The sequence below is a fragment of the Corythoichthys intestinalis genome, chromosome 21 (genome assembly GCF_030265065.1).
Source record: "Corythoichthys intestinalis isolate RoL2023-P3 chromosome 21, ASM3026506v1, whole genome shotgun sequence".
Classification (NCBI taxonomy): domain Eukaryota; kingdom Metazoa; phylum Chordata; class Actinopteri; order Syngnathiformes; family Syngnathidae; genus Corythoichthys; species Corythoichthys intestinalis.
In genome coordinates, this window is record NC_080415.1 from 16862569 (window position 1) to 16886930 (window position 24362).

Consider the following 24362-nt stretch of genomic DNA (forward strand, 5'->3'; position numbering starts at 1 on the left):
GGTTTTTGCCCATATGTCTGACAGCACTGCATGTACTTTCACCCCAGCCGGTACTTATGTGCTGCTACTGCCTTGAGCGCTTCCCGGGAAGTACGCGGGCGGAGGTGGAACATCACGAGCGCAATCACCAAGTGTGTCCCTTCTGCACGCTCATCTGCGACGACATGGAGCAGCCCATCTTCGAAGACCATGTCTACAGTCACGAGATGTGACAGTGTAAAAAAAACAAAAAAAAACGCAAGTGCCCTTAATGAGCGGTTTAAATGTCAAAAAGAGAGGCTGGTTCATTTTAAGCCAGTATTCCTTATACTTGCAAATTAGCTATCTGCAAACAATTTCACTTTTCCCCAGAGGTTTTGACATTAATGGTTATTTTTGGAAGCGGCTGTAAATTTACAATTACACAAGCCACTGATTACTTCACATGGTAGCGAAGCGTCCTTATGTGAAAATGTTTCCCAAAAATGTGAGTGGTGTATATATTTTTGTGATATACTGTCCTAGAATGTAGAAAGTAAGGACTCGGTACAGTATGAAGGCTTACTAAGTGTATGTCACCTCACACAAATTGTTATTTTCCCCAATAAATGGCATACAGCAGCTGGGCTTGGTGAAGACTTCAAGAAATCACACTCACAAGTCAAGTCTTAGTTTTATTGATACAAGGTATCATGTCAAAATTTTGGAATTAAGAAAAAAGGCTCAACTGTTCTTAATGAAGTTGACATTTATATAAAGACAATAAAGTGTTCCACTATTGGAGTGTGATTAAGCTTTTTTGTTGAAAATGTGGTTTTACAGTATACAAGCAGAGAGACGCAGTAATATGTGCAAGAAGAGGCAAAGGTTTCCAGCTAAACGCCATTATTAGCTATTGTTCCAGTTGAGGAGAGAATGTATGCCTGTGACTGTGTATTCCATTTCATGTGCTAAGTAAATGTTTGTGGAAGTTTTACAATTATAACATTAATGCTTCTGGTAGGCCACTTATGGTGTTTCACAATGTTTGCAATAAACTAGCCATCTTTTATTAGTCAAAGTCACATGGTTGGTTTAAATATTGAGTGTTTAAATAAGACAGAGACCAAATATTTTTTTTGTATCTGGTCTCTTTCTAGACCATATAACATATTTTGGGTGTTCGCACTTGATTGCATATTTTCACTACTAGCAGATATGTCTGAAACAGACATGTTTTGTTCAGTCACAATTGTCCTTAAACCAAAACACGCCACCTGGCGATGGCACAATCTGGACTAAGGTCTCCCCGTCCAAGTTCAGGTCACGGGCTCATCTGATTGGCCTCCTCAGGTGTGACGTCCCGGGACGTGAGCTCGGAGAAGAGGGCGGGAAGCCAGTACTGCGGCTCGCCTGACGCCTGAGAGTCCAGCCATGCCAGGCCCTCTTTCAGCAGGTGGTCCTGACAATGACAATACACATTTATCATCTTAATTTTAGCCTTTTTCTGGCTTGAACGTTATTTAATAAACTCACCAGGACGTGACTTGCTCTTTCCTTTTCCCACTTGAGACTGTCCTTTATTTCGCTCACTGTTACGTAGCCCTTCTTCTACAAATCAATGAGTCAGAAATGTTTTTTTCCCTTTAAAGGGAACCTTGGACTTAAAGACTTGTAGGCTCTAATAAGTCTTGTAGTGCATTTAGCTGGTGTAACACATTTTGCCAGATTACAGTTTTTTTTTCATCCCGTTTTTCCTGTTAATTTTGCTTTTGCTGCTCGTTTTGTGAAATATAGAGGTGCACGATAATTATCGGTCCAATAATAGGAATTATGACGTCATCCCAATAATTTTGGCACGGTGTTGAATTGGGATGTGTGTGTTTGTTTCCACTCCTCTTTTACCAGTATGCAAAGTTTTGTTACTTTTCTAGAGGCCCTATTTTTCCATTACTGAGTGATGAACCTTACTATGGCAATTCCAATTAGCATATGTTTGCATTTTACAGTGTTATGTTTACAAGTTCCTGAGAGGCCTTTTCGTTATTGATAGGCGGCTGTTCTATAATTGCCAGGTTAAGAAAGTTTCATGGACCAAGACGACAAAAGTCTCCTGCTGCACCAAATGTTTTATCTGCTGACAAAGCACAATATCTGTTGGGTTTATGTTTGTTTTAGATCAGTAGTCATTGTTCAGGGGGACACATCCTCAATGATATTGACTGATTGATTGTGATCGACTCAAATTATATTTATTTGAAAAAATTAATATGGGCACTTTATTTGAAGTCAAAACTGTGCTAGTCTTTGTTTTGTTCATTATAATAATGTTCATGTCATCATGGAAATTCTGGTTCTGTCAAAGGCAAATATATGCTGAATCAACCTCTAGTATTTTTTACCTACAGGTGTTCAAAAACTCAAGTGAATATACATTGAAAAATTAGATATTTATATTATCGGTTATCGTATCGGTATCGGCTTTGAGGAGCAAGAAGTTACCGATATCGGTTTTAAAAAATGGATATCGTGCACCCCTAATTAAATATGAACAGTGCTGTCATGCTCATTAATGTTCCTCCTGGGTTCAAATTGAAAGGCTTGAACAGATGACATGTTTATGTCGCTAGACTCATACTCTGGAAGCCTGGCAGCGTAACCACGTGACGTCACCAACAATGGCGAGCTACTAGTTAAACTAATTTTACAAATTCTATAAAAACGAAATCATCAAAAGGGGTTTCAATATCAAATTATTTTAACTCATAATAACGTTTATCTTTTAAGAGCTACCAGTCTTTCTATCTGTGGATCCCTTTAAAGTTAATGACAAAAAGCTTTTGTTATATTATTGTTGTTGGCTTACCTCCGCAAGCTGCAGGACCACCGTGTGGTCCATGTTAAGCTCTGCTGGGACAGACTGAACCAAATAGGAGCCGCCCACTGGAATCATTCCAAAACCATTGCCCATGACTTTGAGTTTCTTGATCGCGCGCACCAAGTCATCCCTGCGGAAACACGTGACACACCCAAGCGCTTTAATCATGCAAGTTGGTAGATATGGAAGGATTTTTTAAGTAATTCCAGGCATTCATTTTTTAATTTTTATCTTAAAAACTTACTGGCTGACATCTTGAGCATATTTACCACGTCCCTTCAGCACCCTATGATGGAGTTCATCCAAAGTGATGAGTCCTGTCGAAAAACAGCTAAAGTCTGTCACTCCGGGGTCGATAAATGGGGATTCTTAATTCTTATATCACCAACCTCCATTTCTGTGTTTGAGAGCCAAGCAAACCTCGATAATCTGCACACCAAGCTCATAGTAGAAATCACCCACGCCCAGCATCTCTGACCAAAAACCTTTGCCAGCTGTCGACAAAACAAACTTGTATTACGAAACCCGAGATTGTTTTAAACATTTTTTTTAACGGCTCTCACAAGCAAGTGGGTCAACTCCAATGGTGGCACACATCTCCTGAAACTGTACCCTGAAGTGGGAGCTTTTACGGATTTCCTGTTTGTGTTTGCTGGCAAACTCCTCCAAATTGGACTTGAAGGTGTCCAACTGCTTGGACATCTAAAATGGAAAATAACCAACATTAAGCTTTTTAAAACAAAAAAAAAGGCAAAAACGTCATGACACAAGTGTGACAAAGTTAGGGGAAAAAAAATAAAGCCAGTTAGTGAGCTTGCCTGAACTATCTGATCTTCAGCAAGAAGAGTTCCTCTCTCTTTATATTTGGCCTGAAAACAATACAAACATAAAATTAGTTTAAAATCTATTACCAAATGTGTCCTTTAAACAATATTAAACTATCTGAACTCATTCGGCCCCTATTTTTTCAAAAGGTGGGTGGGGTGTAGGCTTATCTGATGTAAATTCCAAGCATAATTTATTGGCTGCCATTAACGGCGATAGATGTCCAATTTATTTTGACTGGGAAAGGTTGACAGCGATTGAACTCTGCAAGCCCTCACAGTCAAAGTGGATTGAACATGAATCTTTGTTAGTAGCAGGTTATGTACCACTAATGGCACTCGCTCAGATAAGACGCGACTGAATCAAAAACTAGTTTAGTTGTATTTAACATTCATTCTTGCGGTTTAATTTTTTTTAGCTTAAGAGTGATCCCTTGCTACTTCACGCTTCAAACTTTGCGCATTCAGTCCATCGCGGATTTTTTTTTCCAATAAAAAATGCACGAGTTGTCCCGAATCTATCGCGTAGTCTCACTCTCCCTCCCTCCCTCTCTCTCTCTCTGCTCTTTGTTTGTCAGGCAGTGAGTGCACTGGAGTTCCTTATTACGGTAAACGATGATTGACAAACGTTTAATGTTTAAAGTTCGGTTCTCTGGCAAGATCAAAGCACTGCATGTACCAATCATCATTTAACTGGTTTAACAGTTGCTGCGGCAACTCAGTGTGTTTGAGCAGCTTCAGCAGATTTGAGTGGACTCACTCAATGAAGCATTTAATAAAGCAAAGCATTTTTCTGCTTTATTGTTGTTGAAAAATAATTAACATAAAAAAATAACAGTAACATGTTTAAAACTTATAATTATTACATTTGAAGTGCTTAAAAACAATTTGTTGATATATATATATATATATGTGTGTGTATTTATTTATTTATTTTATTTTATTTTATTTTAATTATACTTTGGGGAAAAACATGAAAGTTTTTTTTTATTATACTTTGACTAAAAACTGAGAAAACCCATGTCTGTCTATATATATGTTGTTGCTAATGCTAAATATGAATACATTAAACACACACACACACACTGACATGACCTCATGCTGCTGTTGAATCTTTGCTGTACATATGTCCAAAACTGTGTCAATGTTTACACTTGGTACTGATGGGTATTTATTTTATGGGGTTGCACTTTGCACTTTACCAACTTAGCTGTATGAGCTGGATGGATGCTCCAAACAAAGTTTCGTTGTGCTTTTTTGTAACAATGATAATAAATATTCTGAATCTGAATTTTACAGACACACAAAAAAGCGCTACTTCGCAGTTTTTCCACTTATCGCGGCGGGTTCTGGTCCCCATTAACTGCGAAAAACGAGGGATCACTGTAATGTGGTTAATATTCTATTTGAACGTTGGTTACGTTTATTTTTAAGTTGACTACAACGCACATGCAGTTTGCTTTTTAGTTTATTTTTGTAGTTTATATCTTACTTAAACATATTTTTCCTATCAGTAAATATTCATATAACGCAATGAAATTGAGTTATTTCTTACCTCTGTTAGCTTCTTTTTAGCGATGGCACCAGCACCGACGCCTCTCCGGGGCATTCTAAGTTTAAGTAACAAAGTGATAACGATGAAAATGATAAGTGACAATTAATTTGAACAAAAATACAGCTTTTGGCGTTACGAAGGAAGCTAAACCGCATAAACTACGTTTACATCAATGTAACCGAGCTGTTTTCTCACTTTTCACCGAGCTACGCAATAATTTAAAAACGTTAGCTCTCACGGAATATTCTAACCGATGTATTTCAATTTAAAGTGCGATTAAAATCGATATTTTTCAGAAAAATAGCTTCGAGTTGAAGACCGACGCGCTACTTCCGTGTAAGCGCTTCCATTTTGATTGTTTGTGGACTAAAAGGCGCCATTTTCGTGAGACTGCATCCTAGAGGCTCGGCGAATATTGCAACTCCATTTTCATGAGTCATTGTAGGTAAGTTCAAATGAAAATGTGAATTATTGAGGGAAAAACAAATTACACGCGTTTGTCAATTTTTTTTTTATTCCTTTAATGATGAAATATGTGGGGTTTTGAAAAGGAAAGTGGAACTAAAATATAAATAGTGGCACTTCAAATGTGTTCACAGTCGAACCGTCCTGTATAAAGTACCCGAGTAATGCATATTAAATGTAAGTCAATTTTCAACCTTATTCTAGATAAACAAAGCTTTTCTGCGATATGTCCTCACGGAAACCTCAAAGCAAGACATGGCCATCTTACTCATCGCGCATGCGCACAATTGAACACTTTAAAACGACTTGAGGAGGGAACATGACGAGCGTTGTTGGACTTCAAATATAGCCCGCGTAAGCTCAAAATCACACGTAGTGGGGTTTTAAAGAAATGTCAGCGGTAATTTTTGACGTTAAAACGTGCTCGGTGCGGCGAAATCGCTTTAGGCGCGCGTTTTTGTGTTCGCGGCTAAGCTAACAGGCTAGCCACAGGAGCTAGGTAGCTGTTATTGTTTTTTTTTTCACGGCGAGCTAAAATGGAGGTTGCTTTACTGCCACTCCCGGGTCCTTGAACGTCTCCTCGTACTTGGGGTTAATCGTCGCTAAAGTGAGTAGGTAGTCTCTGAAGTACTGTAGTTTCTGCGTGTTTGTGTGTCGTGTGTACGCTTGTGTCGCTTGGCTTGGAATTTCAAACCCCGGCGTGTGACTCGTATGAAAAGTAAAGAATTGCACAGGCTTGACGTGAAGTAACAATATGAAGGCGAGCGTATTTGTTCACACAAGACACGACATTGTGTCTGTCACAAACGATTCCGTGACTTCACGTGTTTTGTGTTTGCAGGATTTGTCTTGGCTCCAATTGAAACGGGGTGGTACAATTCTGACCAGTCGCACAGGTGCGTATGACCCACACTTTTAGACACTTAGAATTGACATGTGTTTTACAGATTTTAACACTTTAATTTTCTCTTTTAAAAAACTTATTTTACGGGAATATCTGCCCCCCCCCCCCCCCCCCATAAAAAAATAGAAATGTTGATGGTGATTCTCCATTCAATTGGTGTGAAAATACAACTCTCCCACCCTAAAACGTTTGTAACTAACTATCAGTGATGCAAAAATGGTGGCAAAGCAGTTATTTTCCAATTAGATAAAGCTAAATGATGCTTCTTGGCTCACTTCAATCTAGTTCAGACTTTTTTTTAAAGCATATCCTGAAAGACAGGACATTCTCATGGATAATTTAAAGTCTTTGTTAAACTTAAAAGCATAATTAATGACATTTGAAAGCCTTGCAAGCACAGAGAACGGAGGAACTCGACACGGTAAGGTTGAGACAATATTTTTATGTTAGATGCAATACTTCTGGTTATGGCCTCCAGGGTTTCCCCTAGGATTTATTGAAGCTGTGGTGGTGGTGGGCTGCATCATAGTCGGACACCGTTCCGCGGGGAAATTGTTTCATTTCATGACAAATAACATTTTCCCAAGAAGAACCATAACAGAGACCTATTTGCAAAGTTTGCATCCTTTCTGCACTTGATTTTCCTGGATTTAAAAAAAATTAAGGGCTGTTTCATGAAGGAAATCAGCAATTGATGGTCACATTTATAGTCAATGTGAGGCATGCTTCCAGTCCCCCTGCAGCCGGTTCCTCAGGTCTGTCTTCACCTGCACAGAAATACATTTAAAAAAGCGATCTAGGAAATGAACACATACAAGCATCTCAAATTGACATTGTACAGTAGACTAAATGTATTACTCTGTTCATTGCAGAGAAATCTCACTCACAGTTCACTGTTGAGATGGGCACTGTCAACGCAATGGCCGACTGTTGGCTCAAGCAAGGGTACAGCCCTCCCCATTCATCAGTCAGGGATGCCATCATGCTAACCTGGTCCATATTCTGAAACACATTCAATTGATTAGCCATTAAGTCTACACTGTTTCAATCCCATGTTTTCACAGATTACATTAGTTCTAATTTAAATTGATTTGACCTAGTGTCTTTGTGGGAGTTACTTTTTTTCAAAGTTACTCCCTAGTGCAAACTCATATTAAAATAATAATGATTTGTTTCAATGAGATGAAAAATACTTACGTATTTCGCCATCTGTTTTGTAATTTTTTTTGTAATTTTATGCCAATTTCCAAGCAATGAACCTTTTTCAACACTAACCTAAGTTAAAACAATACAATTATCATTGAGAAAAATAATAATTGCACAATTCTTAATACTCACCTTGATTTGTGTGGTACAGCCAGGACTGTTTGCTTAGTTCTCCTCCTCTGGATTTAGTGGGCCTTCCTGATCTCTCATCTCCAGCTGTGATCTTTCCTCATTCAGTTTTTGAAAACGTTATCTCAACATTAAAATACAACGCTTGCCATACCCATACTACCCATACTATTTATACTCCTCGGAACGTGAGAGCTAAATACCATCGGAACCTGGGAGTGTGAGCCTCATGCTCCAAAATATTTAATTAGCACCCTAATTAGATATTTCAGAACGGGACGGTCAACAACATCACAACAATGTCTTTTTTTTTTTAACCTGTAAACTGACCCTCCTCTTCAGGAACTTTTCTCTTTCCAAATACTCATCTGAAATTACGAGTGACGTCAGTAACGAACAAATGCTAGGCTAGGACACGACAATTCAGGTCAAAGGCTTAAACCAGAATTACATGAATTAAATTGAAATACCTTTCTGAGGATTTTTTCCTTAACTCCGCACCGACGAACACAGGCGCACGTCGACAACCGGAGAACGATGCGATTTTCAAAATAAGGTGTGTAAAGGAACAATTTGTATTTGACGTGCTTGGTTTCAGACTACCTATGGCAAATAGTGCGTAAATAATAAGATGTATATATACTTTTAGATGTCATTTTGAATTATACAAATTAAAAATTAGAATATCTTTAAATCTTAAAAAAAAAAAAAAAAAAAAAAATCATTTGTAATGCGTGGCGGCTTTTATTTTTGTGTGGCGGGGCACCACAATAATTTCTGTATAGGGGAAACCCTTGCCTCCAATAACACTCCCTAAGTTGAATGTTATTTTTTTCCTTTATCCATTTTTAAACACATAGTATGTAAATGAGTGTCTTATGCAGGGTAGATGTGGGTCAGATCGTGTGTTTTTTTTTTTTTTTTTTTATTGCGACGTTAGAGCCCGCTGGGTCATGAAATTAGGCAAAAATGACAGCAATTTTTAAGAAGAATAAACATTTGTTTGTTTAATCTTTAGGGGGCAGCCAGCCACGGTCACATCATGATCAGTTGCCATGAGCATGAGAGCCTCCCCGGGTCCGCATTTGGGATCAAAGCCCAACGCTGACGCCATAGGCGGGACATTCACTTTGCTTCCCTTGAGCCTCAGGAGGGAGTCCCGTGACTCGCCCTCGGATGCTCCAGACAAGTTCCGCTGGGCCGAAAAGATCCCGAGCAGGTCCGAGCGCTCGGAGCAGACTTACATGAGCGGCGACGTCTCGGAAGTCGTCGAAGCAGACCGGGCCGCCGCCGCCGTGGGGGTTCTGCCCCCTGTCGGACCAATGGGGGGTGAGGGAACACCGGTGAAAGGCAAATCCTTCTCCGTGGACAGCATGGAAAACCCTCAAATGGCGCCGAACAACAATACCCCCAAGGATGCCGACGGCGTCCTCGGCGCCGCATCCATCGAAGTGTCGTCCGAGGGCAAGTGGAAGAATCTCCGCAAGAGCCCCGCCAACCCGCACACGCAGGCAAACTGTCTACGGCAGATCCTGCTGTTGCAGCTGGACCTGATTGAGCAGCAACAGCAGCAGCTCCAGTCAAAGGACAAGGAGATCGATGACCTCAAAGCAGACAAGGAGACGGTATGGACAACAAATTTTGCTTTTTACAAGCGTCCCTCTCAGGTTGTAAGTAGTTTTTTTACTCTGATTGTGAAGCTTCTGGCACGTATCGAGCGCATGGAGCGGCGCCTGCAGCTTACCAAAAAGGACCCACCGCGTGACAAACGCCTCTTCCAGCCCCTGGAGCCGTGGACCCCAGACAAGGACGACATGTGGGACCTGGAAGTGGAGGAGAGCCCGCAGCCCAACCCAGTCGCCATGATGCCCTTAAATCGAGGGAGCAAAGGGCAAAAGAGGTAAAAGATTGGGATGTCTCGATCACATATATTTTTGGCATGTCAGTCTTGAGTCACCTGGTTATGAAGATCCAATGTAACATTGAGGAAAAAAAACACATCCAAATGCTCCCCTTCCCCAAATTGAACGAAGCCATCCACACATTATGGCCACATAAAAGGGTTATTTGTACAGGAAAGCAAAAAATCAACAAAATTCCCTTTTCGGGAAATAAGTTGTGTAACACAAAGTAACGTTACTTGCAATCAAATTACATTAATATTTATGTTTACGTAAACTGAAAGTTTAAAAAAAAAAAAAGGTCAATGTTTGTTTCAGTAGAGTTAATATATTATTTTTGCAATATCATGATACCTCTGGATTATTGAAGCCCTTTCCTCATTCACAACTATTAACAGACATCAATAAATTTTAACCTGGAAGGTTGTTTGGTTGCAGTTTTATCGATTAAGTAATCGATGAATCTATCAATTAGATAGTTCGACTAATCTGTTTTGGAACATTTAATGCGTTGCTGAATAAATTTTAGGAGATGTAAAACAAAGGGTTGCTAAGATTGCACTTCCAAAAGAGCATTCAGTGCAAATACAAAATAAATTCCCGAGTGTTTCTTCAAACTATGCAGAATTGCACTTTCATTTCACAAAAGCAATAAATGCATTTAGAAATAAATAAAAATGCCTTAGCTTGGCCTCAAACGGTATTTAAAAAAAAATAATAATAATAATTCAAGAGAACAATTGGCTAACTTGCTTAAAGCTTAAATTTTATAAAATGCTAACTTTTTTATTGTACAATGCTCTTAAAAATCATTCAAACACATATATCCACAAAAATGTGCTAAATATACCTATAAGCTAACTTATGAATGCACAGAAAAACAATATTGCAAATAAAACCCTACACTGGTTAAAGAGAGCAGCTAAATGAGTTATGTCATATTCACTGTTGCCACTAGAGGGCAGTGTATCTACTTAAAGAAGTAAAACTAAATGTAAACACTTTCAAAACAATCCTTTACAACACAACTCTAATTAAACGAATCCTTGAAACCGCAAAATTTGATTTTAAGCTTTTTTTCTAATCGAAGTAATCGAGTTAATCGTTGCAGCAGTAGAAGGTCTGCGTTGAGTGATCATGTTTCACTGCCATTGACGCCAATACACGTCCAATCCAATTTGACTCTGCTCTACACAACATAATCCATTGAACGTATAGTACGGTCAATGGCAGCCAATGAATTAGTACTCTATTCCAATCCTTAGAAAATGACCTCATCGATACAGACTTGGATCATGTGATCCGATCGGGGGCATCCCTAGTTAAAATCATGCTTTGCTTTTTCTGTTAAAATTGCATTTGACTCTAGACTACTTTGAGCTGAATTTAAACACTGTTTAACTCATTCACTCCCAGCCATTTTCACCGGAGCAACCCCCTTGGCTCCTGGCCATTTTACTGGATTTTGACTGATTTTGCAAGGCCCGCAGATAATTCTGTTCTATTGCTATATAACCATGGAACCCACCAAAAGAAATATTACTCTCTTCTTTCGGCAGAGAAAAAAAAGTTAATATCTTTTTCCATTCTTTAGAAATCAGCATTAGAAAATGGCTTAGTTTGAGCAATTTTCCAATTTCTGATGACAACAGAAATTGAGCTTTTTGTAAAAGCATACACTTCAAACATTACTTTGACTTTAACACAGCTATTTTTTGCTTTCGTGACATCCCAAACATCTGAATAATGTTTTCCTTCTACAAAATAACATAAAAAAAACAAGACAAATGGAGCTTTTGATAGCAAAGTAACAATTTACAATTTGAACTGAGAGATGACGCTGTTGTGGCCGCGGCTGTATCTGCAGACGGGTGACTTTTTCCCTCATCACCGCCTGATAGATCATCAAGATATAAAAAGTGTTTCTTTTGTAGTGACTAGACATGTGCCGGTTACCGGTTTCACGGTTTACCGTGGTGTGAAAACGTCGCGGTTTCAAAACCACTAAAATTTTCCGTCATACTTTAGTACGGTATTGGCTATTTTTCATGTGCTAAAATGCAGCCGAAGTGGCTTGGTGCGGCAGCGCTCACCCTTCCCCTGTTTGTTGCCGTGAGTGTCAGTGACGCTATTCTGCTAAACAGCCAGCAAACCCAAAAACACACCCTCCAAACACAAGGCGTACTTTTCTTCAATTTATTGAGCTCTCAAATCGTGGTGAAATATACAAATGAATACATTTAAAACGTTGTACAATTCGATTTTTCCACGTGTGATTAGGTTCAACAGGATAGCAGTAGCACCATTAAAAAGTTCGCGAAAAACAAAACACACATTTTCCTTTCAAATTCAATATACAAACTAACTAAAACTTACAAAGACGAATGTTAGGCTAGGCTAAGCTGGGAGAGCAGCTTCGTCGAGGTTTTATGTCTCACAGCCGCTGAGTGAGAAACAAGCTTGAATGAAGGGAAAAAGAAAAGGATCGCGTCAAAGATCGCTAATTGAGAAAGGTCTCACGCCTCACTTTTTTTTTTTTTTTTTTTTTTTTTTCTTTTTTTTTTTTTTTAGATGAAACCTTTCCTCAACAATATTTACATTTTAACTAATTTATAAAACTTATACATTTTTAACTAACTTAACTTTAATTAACGTATGAATTCTTTGTTCTTTTTAACACAAAGGCATGGCATCATGTACACCAGAGTTGACACAGTGGCTGAAAATGGCGAAACTTCATTTGAGCTTCCCCCCCCTCAAAAAAAGTCATACAGTATATATTTTTATTTAGAAGTGTTTTTACTTTTTTATAGCAATTATCTTGTTCTTACTCTAATATTGAGCAACTTGAGCTGTGGCTGTGGGTATAGACCCTACCCACGTGACGTCACAACTCCTTCCTCCTGACTGGTGCCGCCCAATTGTCCGTCAACACATCATGTTTCCCTGTTACGGCTACGTACATTCCTCCTATTTACGACGTGTTTTTCTGCTCGTTAACATTAATAATCAAAATGGTGAAGGCGTGTGTGGCGGTCGGTTGCAATAACAGAGAAGATAAACGGAGAAGACGGAGAGACTTGAAGTTCTACCGGATTCCGAGAGACCCGGAGAGAAGAGAGCGAGATGGGCTGCTGCAATTCGACGAGAAAACTGGGCTCCAAACGATTACCACAGATTATGTAGTAGTCATTTTATATCTGGTAAGATGCATTTAATATATATTTAGAGGGTTTTGGGCTGACAACCACAATTAAGATCATTGCTAGGCTAATCGCCGACAACATACACGTATGTATGTAGTGAGAGTGCTATCGCTAAACCATATAAACATTAAAAGCCCTAACTCCATTGACAAACGACATGAAATACATTAGACTTGACAGTGAATGTTAGCAATAACAAAAGATTTTGAATTGAAAATTTCGTAACTCACCTTTCCAAGCACAAGATAGATTCCTGCCGAATTTTCGTGGACGAGGACCTGTTTCACCCAACCAGCAACGAAGTATTTATAAGCCTCCAAGCTCTTAAAGTTTTTCAAACTTTCGTGAGAATAGGCTGATTTTGTGTGGACAAGATAGTTGTACAGTTCAGGGTAGCTAGCAGATGTCAGGCAAATACGGCGGAGACAGCGGGTCGAAAAACATCGATTTAGGCATCAAATATGGATCTGGCGAATGGATAAACTGAAGCTTTTCCACATAACGCCTTTTATGCAACGCATCAAGTGAGTTTACGGCATCCGAAAGCACCGGGTCTTCCATGAAATGCATTATAAATTGCTCGATCAATTGAGACCATTGATAATACAGACACAAAATGACGGACAAGTGGGCGGAACCATACAGCGAGCACGTGATTTTGTGACGTCGGTGGGTAGGGTCTATAGTCTAGGTTCTATTTATTTTAATTTTATATAAAATATTTGTTATTTTTTGTTTATCTATTTTCACATTATATTCATGTTCCAATTTGCAAATATGTTTTGAAAAAAAATCCTGTTCAATGGAAAAAAAAAATTTTTTTTCTATTTTTTTTTTAAAACCCATACATCTCAAAATTTTGGAGCTATAATTGCAATACCGTGATACCGTGAAACCACGGTATTTTTGCTCATGGTTATCGTACTGTCAAAATCTCATACCAGCACATGCCTAGTAGTGACCACTACCTCATAACAGAATTCACCTAGGGAACTTGTGTGGGACATGTCCCTTGTGTTTTTACATCGTTCTCCACATTTTTCTCACGCTTCTTACTTTTTCCAACTTTTGTTTCTTGACTATTTGTCTTCATTCATTTCCTTTCGTGGTCCGATATGAGTTCTTACCAAATGTGCTATTGCCTTCCAGTGGCCACTTTTATTGCTTCAAAATGGATTTTGAGCGTTGTGCTTTGGAGCAAAGTTGCATCAGAACCTAGAGTTGTCTCTTGGGGGGGGGGGACGGAAGACGTATAAATACGTTTTTGGGACACTGAAACAATTAAAAATAGAACTTATTTATACGTTTTGGGGAGCAAATGAGTTTATCAATTTCTCCAATTTTTTTAACCACGCCACAGGAAGTCCTGCTTCGGAGAATCCAAACTTCAGAAGTCACGTGGCAAAACCTCAAAGTTGAGTCCTCACAAGCCAGAAAGTCGGCCGGCGTCCCCGTCTCAACGAGAACTGCGCAGCAAGGAAGCGCCGGAGAAGAGCGCCCCCACCAGGCCGCCCTTCAAAGAGGAAGCGACGGAACTGAGCTGCCAGATGGATGACCTCCCCTTCCTGTCAACCACGGAGATGTACCTGTGCTGCTGGAACCAACCGCCCGTGTCGCCGCTGCGCGAGTCTTCTCCCAAAAAGAAGAACGAGGACGACGATGAAGAGGAGGAAGCGGCCAGTGAGTGGACATGTAGTTGACGATGAGAATCCGATTTGCGTTTTGGAAGTCTTAACCTTTTGCCGTTACGTCCTTCAGATGCAGCCAACACGCACTCCATGATCAACTTCCCTTTCCCATCTTCGTGCCGCCTCTCCGTTCCGTCGTGGCGGGAAAATGCCATTGAGCCGTTGACTGAAGATTTAAATTTTGACGCACAAGAGGTAAGAGGGCGGAAAGTTTGAACGCGAGTCTAAAAAATGACTAAACTCGATGTGCGTCTCATCCATCCAGCCGTTGGATGACAGCGTCTTCCTCAAGCGACACGCAAAGTTGGAACTGGATGAGAAGAGGAGGAAGAGGTGACAATTTATTTTTGTATTAGTCCAATCAATTTTGACTGGGTGGGATGGAAGCGATCATTTGCCTATTGGTGTTGGTGGTGTTCACCAAATCTTGCAAGAAAACTATTTGTTCATATGTCAAAAATATATTTGTTTCACTGAAAAAAGATTTATCATTTAATGAAGACATAAAGGTCAAACTTTGGCAAGACAAAAGTTTTGTCGCCTACAGAAAGTAGTGTGAAAATTGAACAAAAAATATACTTCAAATACAAAAATGTTACATAACATAAGCGAATTAAGTAGTGGTGCTGTGAGATCCAAATTTAATATTTTGTGTAACTTCCATGGGCTTGAAGGACTGCGTCCATGCGGTTCGGCATGGATTCATACAATTTATTGATGAAGTCATCAGGAACATCAAAGAAAGCAGTCTTGCATGCCTCCCAGAGTTCATCAACATTCTTGGGTTTCGTCTTCCATGCTTCCTCTTTCACCCTACCCCAGACATGCTCAATGATGTTCTTTCTGGTGACTTGGCCGGCCAGTCCTGGAGGAGATTGATCTTCTTTGCCTTGAGGACCTTTGAGGGAGAGATTGAATTTTGTGATGGAGCACCATCGTGCTGCAGAATTTGTCCCTTTTTATGGTTAGGAATGTAAGAGGCAGCTAAGATTTGTTGATATTTCAGACTATTTATGTTGCCTTCCACCCTGCAGATCTCTCGCACACCCCCATACTGGGTGTAACCCCAGCCCATGATCTTGCCACCACCAAACTTCTGTTTTCTGAGTGAATCTCGGATCCATGCAGGCTCCAGTAGGTCTTCTGCAATATTTGCGACGACTGGTGAAATTCAATGGAAGATTTATCTGAAAAATTCACCTTTTGCCACTTTTCCAGCATCCATCCTTTTGACAGGCTGTGGGCCTTTGCAAATGCCACGTGGTTTTTTAATTGTCTTTTGTTTAATGTTGGTTTCTGGGCACTGATTCAACCATGGAGGCCATTTCTAGACAGAATTCGACAGACTGTTCTGGTTGACACAGGGACTTCAGGTGACCAGGTCTCGTGGAGCTCATCTGCAGTGGAAAAGGGGCTGGCTTTGGATTTTTCAGCCAACAGCCGGTCCTCCTGAGCAGTTGTCTTGCCGAGCAGTTGTCTTGCGGGGTCCTGACCTGGGCTTGTCAAAACTGTTTTTACCTCCAAAATGTTTAATTTTCATTGAAATGCACCATATGTTTGTGTTGTGTGGTGATTTATCACGCCCCTGGTTCACTGGTGTTGGAAAAACTAGTTGCCATTCCACATCATCGATTTAAGAAATATCAGAGCCATAGAGTGATGAAGTGTATTTTCATAATGTATGACAATTCACAGAAGGAATTATATTTTTGGCAATATATCGTTATAAACTACAAGACGTTGGTACAACTCTTATTTTAAAGGTTCGTATTTCTCCCATGGTTGTTGTTTCCACAATCAGGTGGGACATCCAACGGATCAGAGAGCAACGCATGTTTCAGCGCTTGCAGCAACGCATGAACAGGAAGAAAGTCATACCAGAGTCTGAGCCTGAGCTGTCGTCGTTCTACCCAGAAACTGAAGACGGTAACAACATTTTCCATTATAATAACCTATGATACTTTTGTAAATATCAACTGAATTATTTTTTTTTCACCTTCTAGTGGAAGCGATCATGATCACGCCCTTCTTGCCAGTGGTCGCATTTGGTCGCCCGTTGCCCAAACTCTCACAAGAGTAAGTTTTGAACTTGAAAAAATGCGGGATAAATTTAAATGAGTATATCACTAGGAGACGTCCATCTACTGGAACTGGGAGGCCTCCCAGTTCCAGTAGATGGACGTCTAGGTCGTCAATGGTAGCCAATGAGTTCAGCAGTCGCTAACCAATATTTTCTAACAAAATAGTCAGCTACTATCATTGACTAAGCTTTCTAAAGATTGGCTGAGTCTTTATAAATTACCAAAATCAGAATTATCGATCTACATCAATGTATCATTATAAGCTTTTTATTTTTTTTTATAATAAAGTACTTATAGAACATGCTTTCAAGGGTTACAGCTATCGATTATTTAAGTAATCGATTAATCTATCAATTAGTTCGAATAATCGAGTAATCGGATTAGGAACATTTTAATGCGTTGCAGAATAAATTTTAGAAGATGTAAAACAAAGGCTTGCTAGGGTTGCACTTTTAAAAGTGCCCTAAATGCGAATACAAAATAAAATTGCCTGCTGTTTTTTTCCCAAACGATGGGGGATTGCACTTTCACAAGAGCAATAAATACATTTAAAAATAAAATACCTGATTTTAGCCTCAAACGGTATAAAAGGTTTAATGAGAATTGAAGTACAACAAAAGAACAATTGGCTAACTCGCTTAGCTAGAGTCCGCTAGCCTAAGTGCTTTAAAATGCTAACGCATAGACTTCATAACATATCGACGGGGCCGATTAATAGGGGGCCTATCTCGTTCAAAGCTGACCGAGTGGAAACACAAAGTGCTTTTTACGTTGAAAATTATTGTGAATAAATGCTTAAATCCCGGAGTTCTTTATAGATATGGACGTAAAAGTCACGATTCTTGGTTAAAAGCAAAAACAAAAAACTGGCAGTTAGCATTTATTTTACATAAATATGTCGAATTTGCTGCTTGTCTCTAAGCCACTGTGGTGCCGCTTTATCACCACAAAGAGCTTTTTACGTTGAAAATTATTGTGAATAAATGCATAAATCCCTGAATTCTTTATAGATATGAATGTGAAAGTCTCGATTCTTAGGATTTATTTCACGAAAATATTGCGAATTATGACGCCAATGCCGTAGCGGTTCATATCTCCCATTGATTTTTTTTCACAACGTTTCAAAATGCCTGTGTGGTCCGAAAAATATAATTTCCGTGAATCCTCGAACAAATCACTCCCGAGACATTCCTTCCTGTTTGTATGCGGTACAGCTTTCCTACTTTTGCAAAATAAATCTGGCGTTGGATTGCTGCATGTGTTTGAGAATAACTGCGACCGACTGAAGCGGAGTGTTGGGCTGCCCCCTACTTGAAGGCATGAAGCAGTGTCTGTGGAATGTGTCCCATCGATATCATTATGAATTCTATGGCTTAGGTTTTTTTTTTTTTTTTTTTTTTTTTTTTTTTTTTTTTTTTGCAATGCTATTAACAAATCGTTCATATATTCCCACAAAAAGCTGCTAAATATGCTCCTAAATTAAATAATTAATGCCTAAACAAACAAAAAACAAAAACTTATGTTGTTCTCAACAGGGGAGCAGCTAGATTCAGCCATTTTAGAAAAGTTATGGCATATTCACTGTTGCCACTGGAGGGCAGTGAATCCACCCAAATCAATAATACTAAATCCAAACACTTTCAAAACCAACCATTACAATAAACGAATCCTCAAAGCAGCAAAGTTTGAGTCTTATCAAATTACTCAAGGTAATTAATCGTTGCAGCACTAATGCTTTCCAAGATGCCTACAACACAAAACTTGTATTGCAGTGAGCGATATGAAAAGTGTTGGCTAAAATGGCCACCATACAACTTCCAATCAATGTCAAAATAAAAGTATGAATAAAATCAATGTCAAAATAAAAGGGAATTAAAAAATAGCTTAAAGTGCCTATGACAGCATAAAAAAATCTTCAATAGCATTCGTATGTGAATTAGAATCATATTTTGAGACGGTTCGACTATACACAACAATTTACTGAAGCGCAGATGACGATAAATTTGTCTTTTAATCTGCCGTTTAGCCCCGCCTGTCATTATAGCGCTCTAGCGTCACCAGCTGGATGATGATGTCAGCTGGGTCACGATTACATCTGATTTAGAATTTAGGTTATTGAGGGTGGAGATTCAGAACGAGGAAAATGTGACACAGAGCAGCAAAATGTCAGGATTGTTTCCATCTCTCCAATATTTTTTTACAGGATATTCTTTTTATCGAAGTATTTTTTCCCCCATTTGCTAAATAAATGGCATGGTCATGACAAATAAAGAGTCCTGTGCTAAATAGAATATGAAATATTAAAAATGCATTTATTCAGTGTGACTGGGCAAAATTACTGCATAATGGTCAAAATTGACTTCTTCCTCTCCCGAATGGTATTTTATTCCACCGGAGTTAGTCCGGCTTTTGTCATTTCCCTGCCCCCGCTTCGGAGACGGAGAAAAGAGCGTAAACAAAACAGGAGTCGTGACAGCTAGCCGACATGCTAACCCGAACTGAGCAGCTTTTCCAAGTCTTATTCTCGCCCAGTGTTGTTAATTTTGCTTTAAAAAAGTAATTAATTACAGTTACAAATTACTTCTCCCAAAAAGTAATTGAGTTAGTAATTCAGTTACCTGAATGTAAGAGTAAGTACTCACTTGACAAAGTAACTGGTGTTACTTTTCAGGGTTTTTTTTTTCTCATTCAAAAAAAGAAATAGGTCACACAATGTGAAGTTTAAAGGGTTTTTGGGACAATTGGCCCTAGCCCAATTCTTAACCCTAAACTTAACTAGACACAGGGGTATTGCGGATATTGCGATAACTAGATAGTAACCTTGGCTATGTTTGGATGTCCTTTAATGTTGTGAATCAAACGTTGTTAAAATTGCTCCCGTTATTGCATTAGTTCCCTTCTACTTTGGACATGTCATTATAAAACTGTCAAGTCAAGATTTTGCCAATTTAGCAGTATTTTAGACAAAAAGTTGCTTAGGTTCGCTAGGAAGTAGGGCTGGGCGATATGGCCTTAAGTACGTATCACGGTAAATTGAACAGATTTACCTCAATAACTCTAAGTGACGATAAATTCGCCCAAGCGGACTGTTATATAACTTGAAAATCTGAATCATCGCATGAAATACAAATGAACCATTTCTCTTTGATTTATTTACCAGCTTTCAATTTAATATATTTAACAATTGTACATGCAGGCTAAACATTAACTATATAAAAAATTCTTGTTAACAATAATTCAAGTATGAACATTTATAATGGCTTGTATGACTTGAACAATATACTTAATAAAAATCAAAACGACAACTGGGCAAACATGTCATTGTAACACAAATGACTTACAGCTTGAGCAGTACACTTCAAACAGACAACTTATTGTTAATGGCTCTGTGACATAATTACTCATTTTCCTTCAAGGTTTCAGGGTGAGCATTTTTTTCATACATGTAGCCCCCCCACACACACACACAAACATTAAAAAATATATTGCTCTTATTCCAATGAAACATTTCAGAATTTATGATGGCAATAATGCCACGGAATACAGCAAGCACATACAGAAAAATAGCTGTGGCCAATAAACGGTCATATTATAGGTTTCACTGTTGGATTGTACTTTATGCTGAATGCTTTACCATCATAAAAGCCATTAGAAAAATCACACACATACAAAATAACGCAACATACTAACTGCGAGATGCAGTTCGTGCCCAATCCACTCATTAAGTTCAGCCGTTTCGGCAGGGTTAGAGCCACTATCCGACTCAATCATGGTCATTTGTAGCGTTAGCCGCTAGCGTTAGCCTGCGGCCTGGCGACCAGTAGACAGTGGGTGCCCGAGCCCAAGCTGAGGATAGTGGGCTATTGGCAGCCACACTGAGAGGACCGAGGGGGTGGAAGTGACATGGTGTGTGACAAGCTGCCAGTCGTCGGCCGAGTGGCCTTCTCAGACAAGGAGCATTGTCACCTACAAAATGCAAGCCACCTCCTTTTTAAAACGTGTGCCATGATCCCAGTATTTGACATAGTACAAACCACGTAGTTTACTCACTTCCTCGTCGGTCCAATGGTCCCACAGTCGTCGGACTCGATTTGGCCATTCTCCGCGGTGAACTTTCTAAAACCCAAAAAGGCTCAAAAGACTCCCTGGTGCAGCAACAAATTCCTGCAGCACATTGTGCTGGCGTGATGCAAAAAATAAAAGAATTAATCCGCAAAATCAGCTGAATTCGCAGTCCATCTGCATGCTATAAATCAATGGCTATATTGTGAGACGGTGACCCGGGTGACGTCACATTCGCATTCTTCCTCAATCTAGGAAGTCACAAATTTAAATGGCGGGATTCAAAAAATTGAATAAATAAATCGATCGTTACCACACACATCCAAGCGGTCCATTTTATTCAGGAGCATAAAATGCTAGAGGTGTGCAAAATTTCCGATTCTTAGATTATTCGCGATTCGGCCGTGGAAGATTCGAGAACGATTCACAAACATCCAAATTCCGATTATTGAAATATGCCAAGTAAAGCAGAAGTACGACACACTCAGCGCGCCGCGCGGTCTTCGGTACGCAATTAGGGACGGAGCGAGAGTAGCTAAACATCATGCTTCTCATTACCCGGCCCGTCGGGTAACGCCAAAGCTCAACTCATGCCACGAGATAAAAAAAAAAAGCAACAACAACTTACCTGACTGCTGCCGAAAAGCTGCTACAAGCCACATTATGTTACGGTAGATATCATTTATATAGGGCTAGATGCTTTATAGCTTCGGTATCGTTGCCAGCACAGCTACAAAAAACTAGATGCGGGCGTTAGTAACGGCCGCCATCTTAAAGCAGTACACTTCCCTACAAGGCTGCTGTTGCGAACCTTCCAAGCGAACCTAATTAACTTTTTATCTAAAATACTCCTAAATCGGTAAAATATTGACTTGAATCTATCTTTAAAATAGTTTTAAAACTTTCACATGTTGAAAGTAGACAAAAGAGAAATTATGGAATAACAGGAGCAATTTTAACAACTTTAACGGTTGATTCACAACATTAAATTAATTGAAAGTAGTTTAAAGCTGCTGATATAGAATGGGGACTGGAGTTTTTTATTTACTGTTATTTTTGTATATTTGTTTACTGCGATATGTTAACTTGATACTGAAATAGTAGTTTGGTTTAGCCTGAGAGGATTTTTGAACAATTTTGGAACTAATATACAAACAAAATTTAAAAAAATAAATAAATAAATAAAAAAGGAGTGGGGTGCATCAATAATCGTTTTATAATCAAATCGGAGCCTCTGAATCGTAATCGAATCGTTAGGTGCCCAAAGATTCCCAGCTCTATAAAATACCGCGTGAAATACAAAATAAACATGCTTTTTGCTGTCATGGGCACTTTAATGCCACATTATTTTTTTCACCCCTTCAGGAATTTTGAGCTGCCCTGGCTGGACGAGCGCAGCCGCTGTCGCATCGAGGTGCCCAAGAAACACACTCCGCACCGGACGTGTCGCAAGTGAACGTCACTCCCGCTCGGCTCTACGCGGTCCGGTCGCGTGCGCGCGTCTGTTGCTTTCTGCGTGGAAGGAAACTAAAAGCGTCTTCCCGGCCGGCCGCGGAACACACATATCACTCGTTGTCGTGCGGTGTGAAACGGTAACTCTGTTCCCATCTTCAAATAACTGTTTAACTGCACTCAGCGGACACCATCAATAAACTCCTCACGTCGGACAACTTGAAACCTCCCGACTCTGCTTTGGTGAAGAAATGTCCAAACATAACTGTAGTGCTGTGTTTGTCGCGCAACCATCCACGAATGGATCAATGTGCTGTCTTTGCACTCGGTGAAAGCATGTCGGGGGGCCTTGATAAATAGGTTTTATTTTGCAAAAAGTCGGGGGGGGGGGGGGGGGGGGGGAGAATAAGACTGGTCCTGTTGTTTCTGTTCCTTCGGTTTAATTTGTTGGCTTTTATAGCACTCGCAAAGGTCTGTGCGAAACAAAATATCGGGCAGTTCTAAGAAGTGCACATCAAAAGGTTCATCGTAAAATTTCACAGAGTCCTATTTTTTTGTGAGTAGTTGCATGGGTTAAAAGACATTGGAAACGATGGTAGCATGGCTTAAACCCTCGATGGAGGATTTTCCTCTTATTTGGTGATAAGAGGGAATATTGACAACTAGTGAATGTGTATACATTGACGTCCTCTGAGCCGTTAGTTGATATCAGGGGTTTGTTTTTAGGAGCAAAAGTTCTTAGCTTGTATTTCTAACATGCTGCCATGCTCTTCCTCCGCAGTTATTTTAGTTTTCACGATGCAACAGCTTCAAGCGCTATACTGTAAAAGTGCGTAGATGTTGGCTGGAAACTTTCTCTCCTCTGTACATAGCGGTCACAAACAAATGTACATAAAACATGGCTGTTATTTTTTTATTATTTAATGTTGAACGTGTTCATACATTCAAAATTCAGAATGATTGTATGTTGACAAATTGAAAGTTGCATTTTCTTTTTGGAATAAAAGACCTTCTCTCTGCTTTGTTACTTTTAATTATCATTTTTATGTACTTGTATATTTCCGACTGCGAAGGGTGGATATGTTTGAACCGAGAAGTGTTGCCATGGCAACACGCCAAACCTGGTCGTCTCAGAGTTTGATCTTGCTTAACCCCAGAATTCTAATTAACCACGCTATATTTAAACAGCACTCCTCCACGGACGTGTCCTCCTGAAAATGACAGCGTACCTGGACGACCCATACGACATTGGCGCGCGGATTGTGAGGGGCTCTCTTTGGAGGGCACGGGTTTTTGGAGACCGCCAGAATCCGCTGGCGTACCTGGAAAATGTTCTCCATGAAAGATAGATTTTCAGCTGTGGGAATTCTTTACCTGTGCCAACTGATTGAGGCGGACGTCACTAATGTAACCCGCCGAAGTCAGGCCCTCACAACCGCGCAGATTGTGTGCCTGTCCGTGCGCTCTTTCGCCAGGGACAATATATGCATTCCATCGGTGATGCTGAATATCTGCGTGAGAACACTGTATGCCGCGCGATTCGGAGTGGGGTGTGGAAACGCTTCAAATTGATTGTTGAAATCGCTGAATGTAAACGAATGCAGAGCTTTGCTCTCATACAAGAAATATAACTAACTTTTCCAGCGTTATTTTGTTGTGTAAATGCATTCATAATAATCATAGAAATATGTAGACTATTTAAACATTGAGAAAACTTGCGTTTTTTTCTGCCAACTCGAAGAGATTAAATGTCAAATCCACTAATAGGACAGACGCACAAATATAAAAGATATGTTTATTGAATATGCATCTTAGTCTTGTTCAACTGAAAATTCGTTACAAAAGACGGGCTTTAGTTTACGCAACAACGCATGGCATCCCCGCATTTCCTTCTTTTCCTGAGTCCTCACAAATATAAAAAAAATTTTGGGGGCGTTCAGGCTCAGGCCTGCAAATCAGGTTAATTGATCGGGGTCGGGTCGGGCTGGATTTTTTAGGCCCAAACTAAAAAAAAAAGGACATACGTATTGATACAGTCAATGGGACTAAACAT

General features: G+C 39.6%; 3 protein-coding genes across 6 annotated transcripts in view; 2 read left to right on the forward strand and 1 right to left on the reverse strand.

The window, feature by feature from the left end:
* calcoco2 (calcium binding and coiled-coil domain 2) overlaps nucleotides 1-1787 on the forward strand; it is a 30382-nt gene extending 28595 nt beyond the window's left edge. The window contains exon 12 of one of the 3 annotated variants that reach the window (XM_057825990.1): nucleotides 48-1784. In XM_057825990.1, coding sequence (XP_057681973.1) covers nucleotides 48-212 — 165 coding nt within the window. In that variant the 3' untranslated portion in view covers nucleotides 213-1784. Of the gene's footprint in view, nucleotides 1-47 lie in introns of all 3 variants that reach the window. The other 2 variants (XM_057825988.1, XM_057825989.1) reach the window with 2 other exon arrangements.
* snf8 (SNF8 subunit of ESCRT-II) lies at nucleotides 644-5573 on the reverse strand. Its single transcript, XM_057825991.1, has 8 exons — nucleotides 5216-5573; nucleotides 3655-3705; nucleotides 3400-3538; nucleotides 3226-3330; nucleotides 3081-3153; nucleotides 2825-2966; nucleotides 1495-1569; nucleotides 644-1420 (listed from the first exon to the last, which is right to left on the reverse strand). Exons 1-8 carry the CDS (start codon nucleotides 5267-5269, stop codon nucleotides 1283-1285), a joined length of 777 nt encoding a protein of 258 aa, XP_057681974.1. The 5' UTR covers nucleotides 5270-5573; the 3' UTR covers nucleotides 644-1282.
* Nucleotides 5574-5936: 363 nt separating this feature from the next.
* On the forward strand, nucleotides 5937-22689 carry msl1b (MSL complex subunit 1b). 2 transcript variants are annotated; one of them, XM_057825986.1, is made up of 10 exons: nucleotides 5937-6034; nucleotides 6522-6576; nucleotides 8938-9544; nucleotides 9620-9819; nucleotides 14387-14706; nucleotides 14785-14909; nucleotides 14980-15047; nucleotides 16516-16640; nucleotides 16718-16790; nucleotides 22223-22689. In XM_057825986.1, exons 3-10 carry the CDS (start codon nucleotides 8975-8977, stop codon nucleotides 22311-22313), a joined length of 1572 nt encoding a protein of 523 aa, XP_057681969.1. In that variant the 5' UTR covers nucleotides 5937-6034; nucleotides 6522-6576; nucleotides 8938-8974; the 3' UTR covers nucleotides 22314-22689. The 2 variants fall into 2 exon arrangements, with proteins under 2 accessions (XP_057681969.1, XP_057681970.1); XM_057825987.1 differs by lacking the exon at nucleotides 5937-6034 and adding an exon at nucleotides 6041-6287.
* The last annotated feature ends 1673 nt before the right edge of the window (nucleotides 22690-24362 follow it).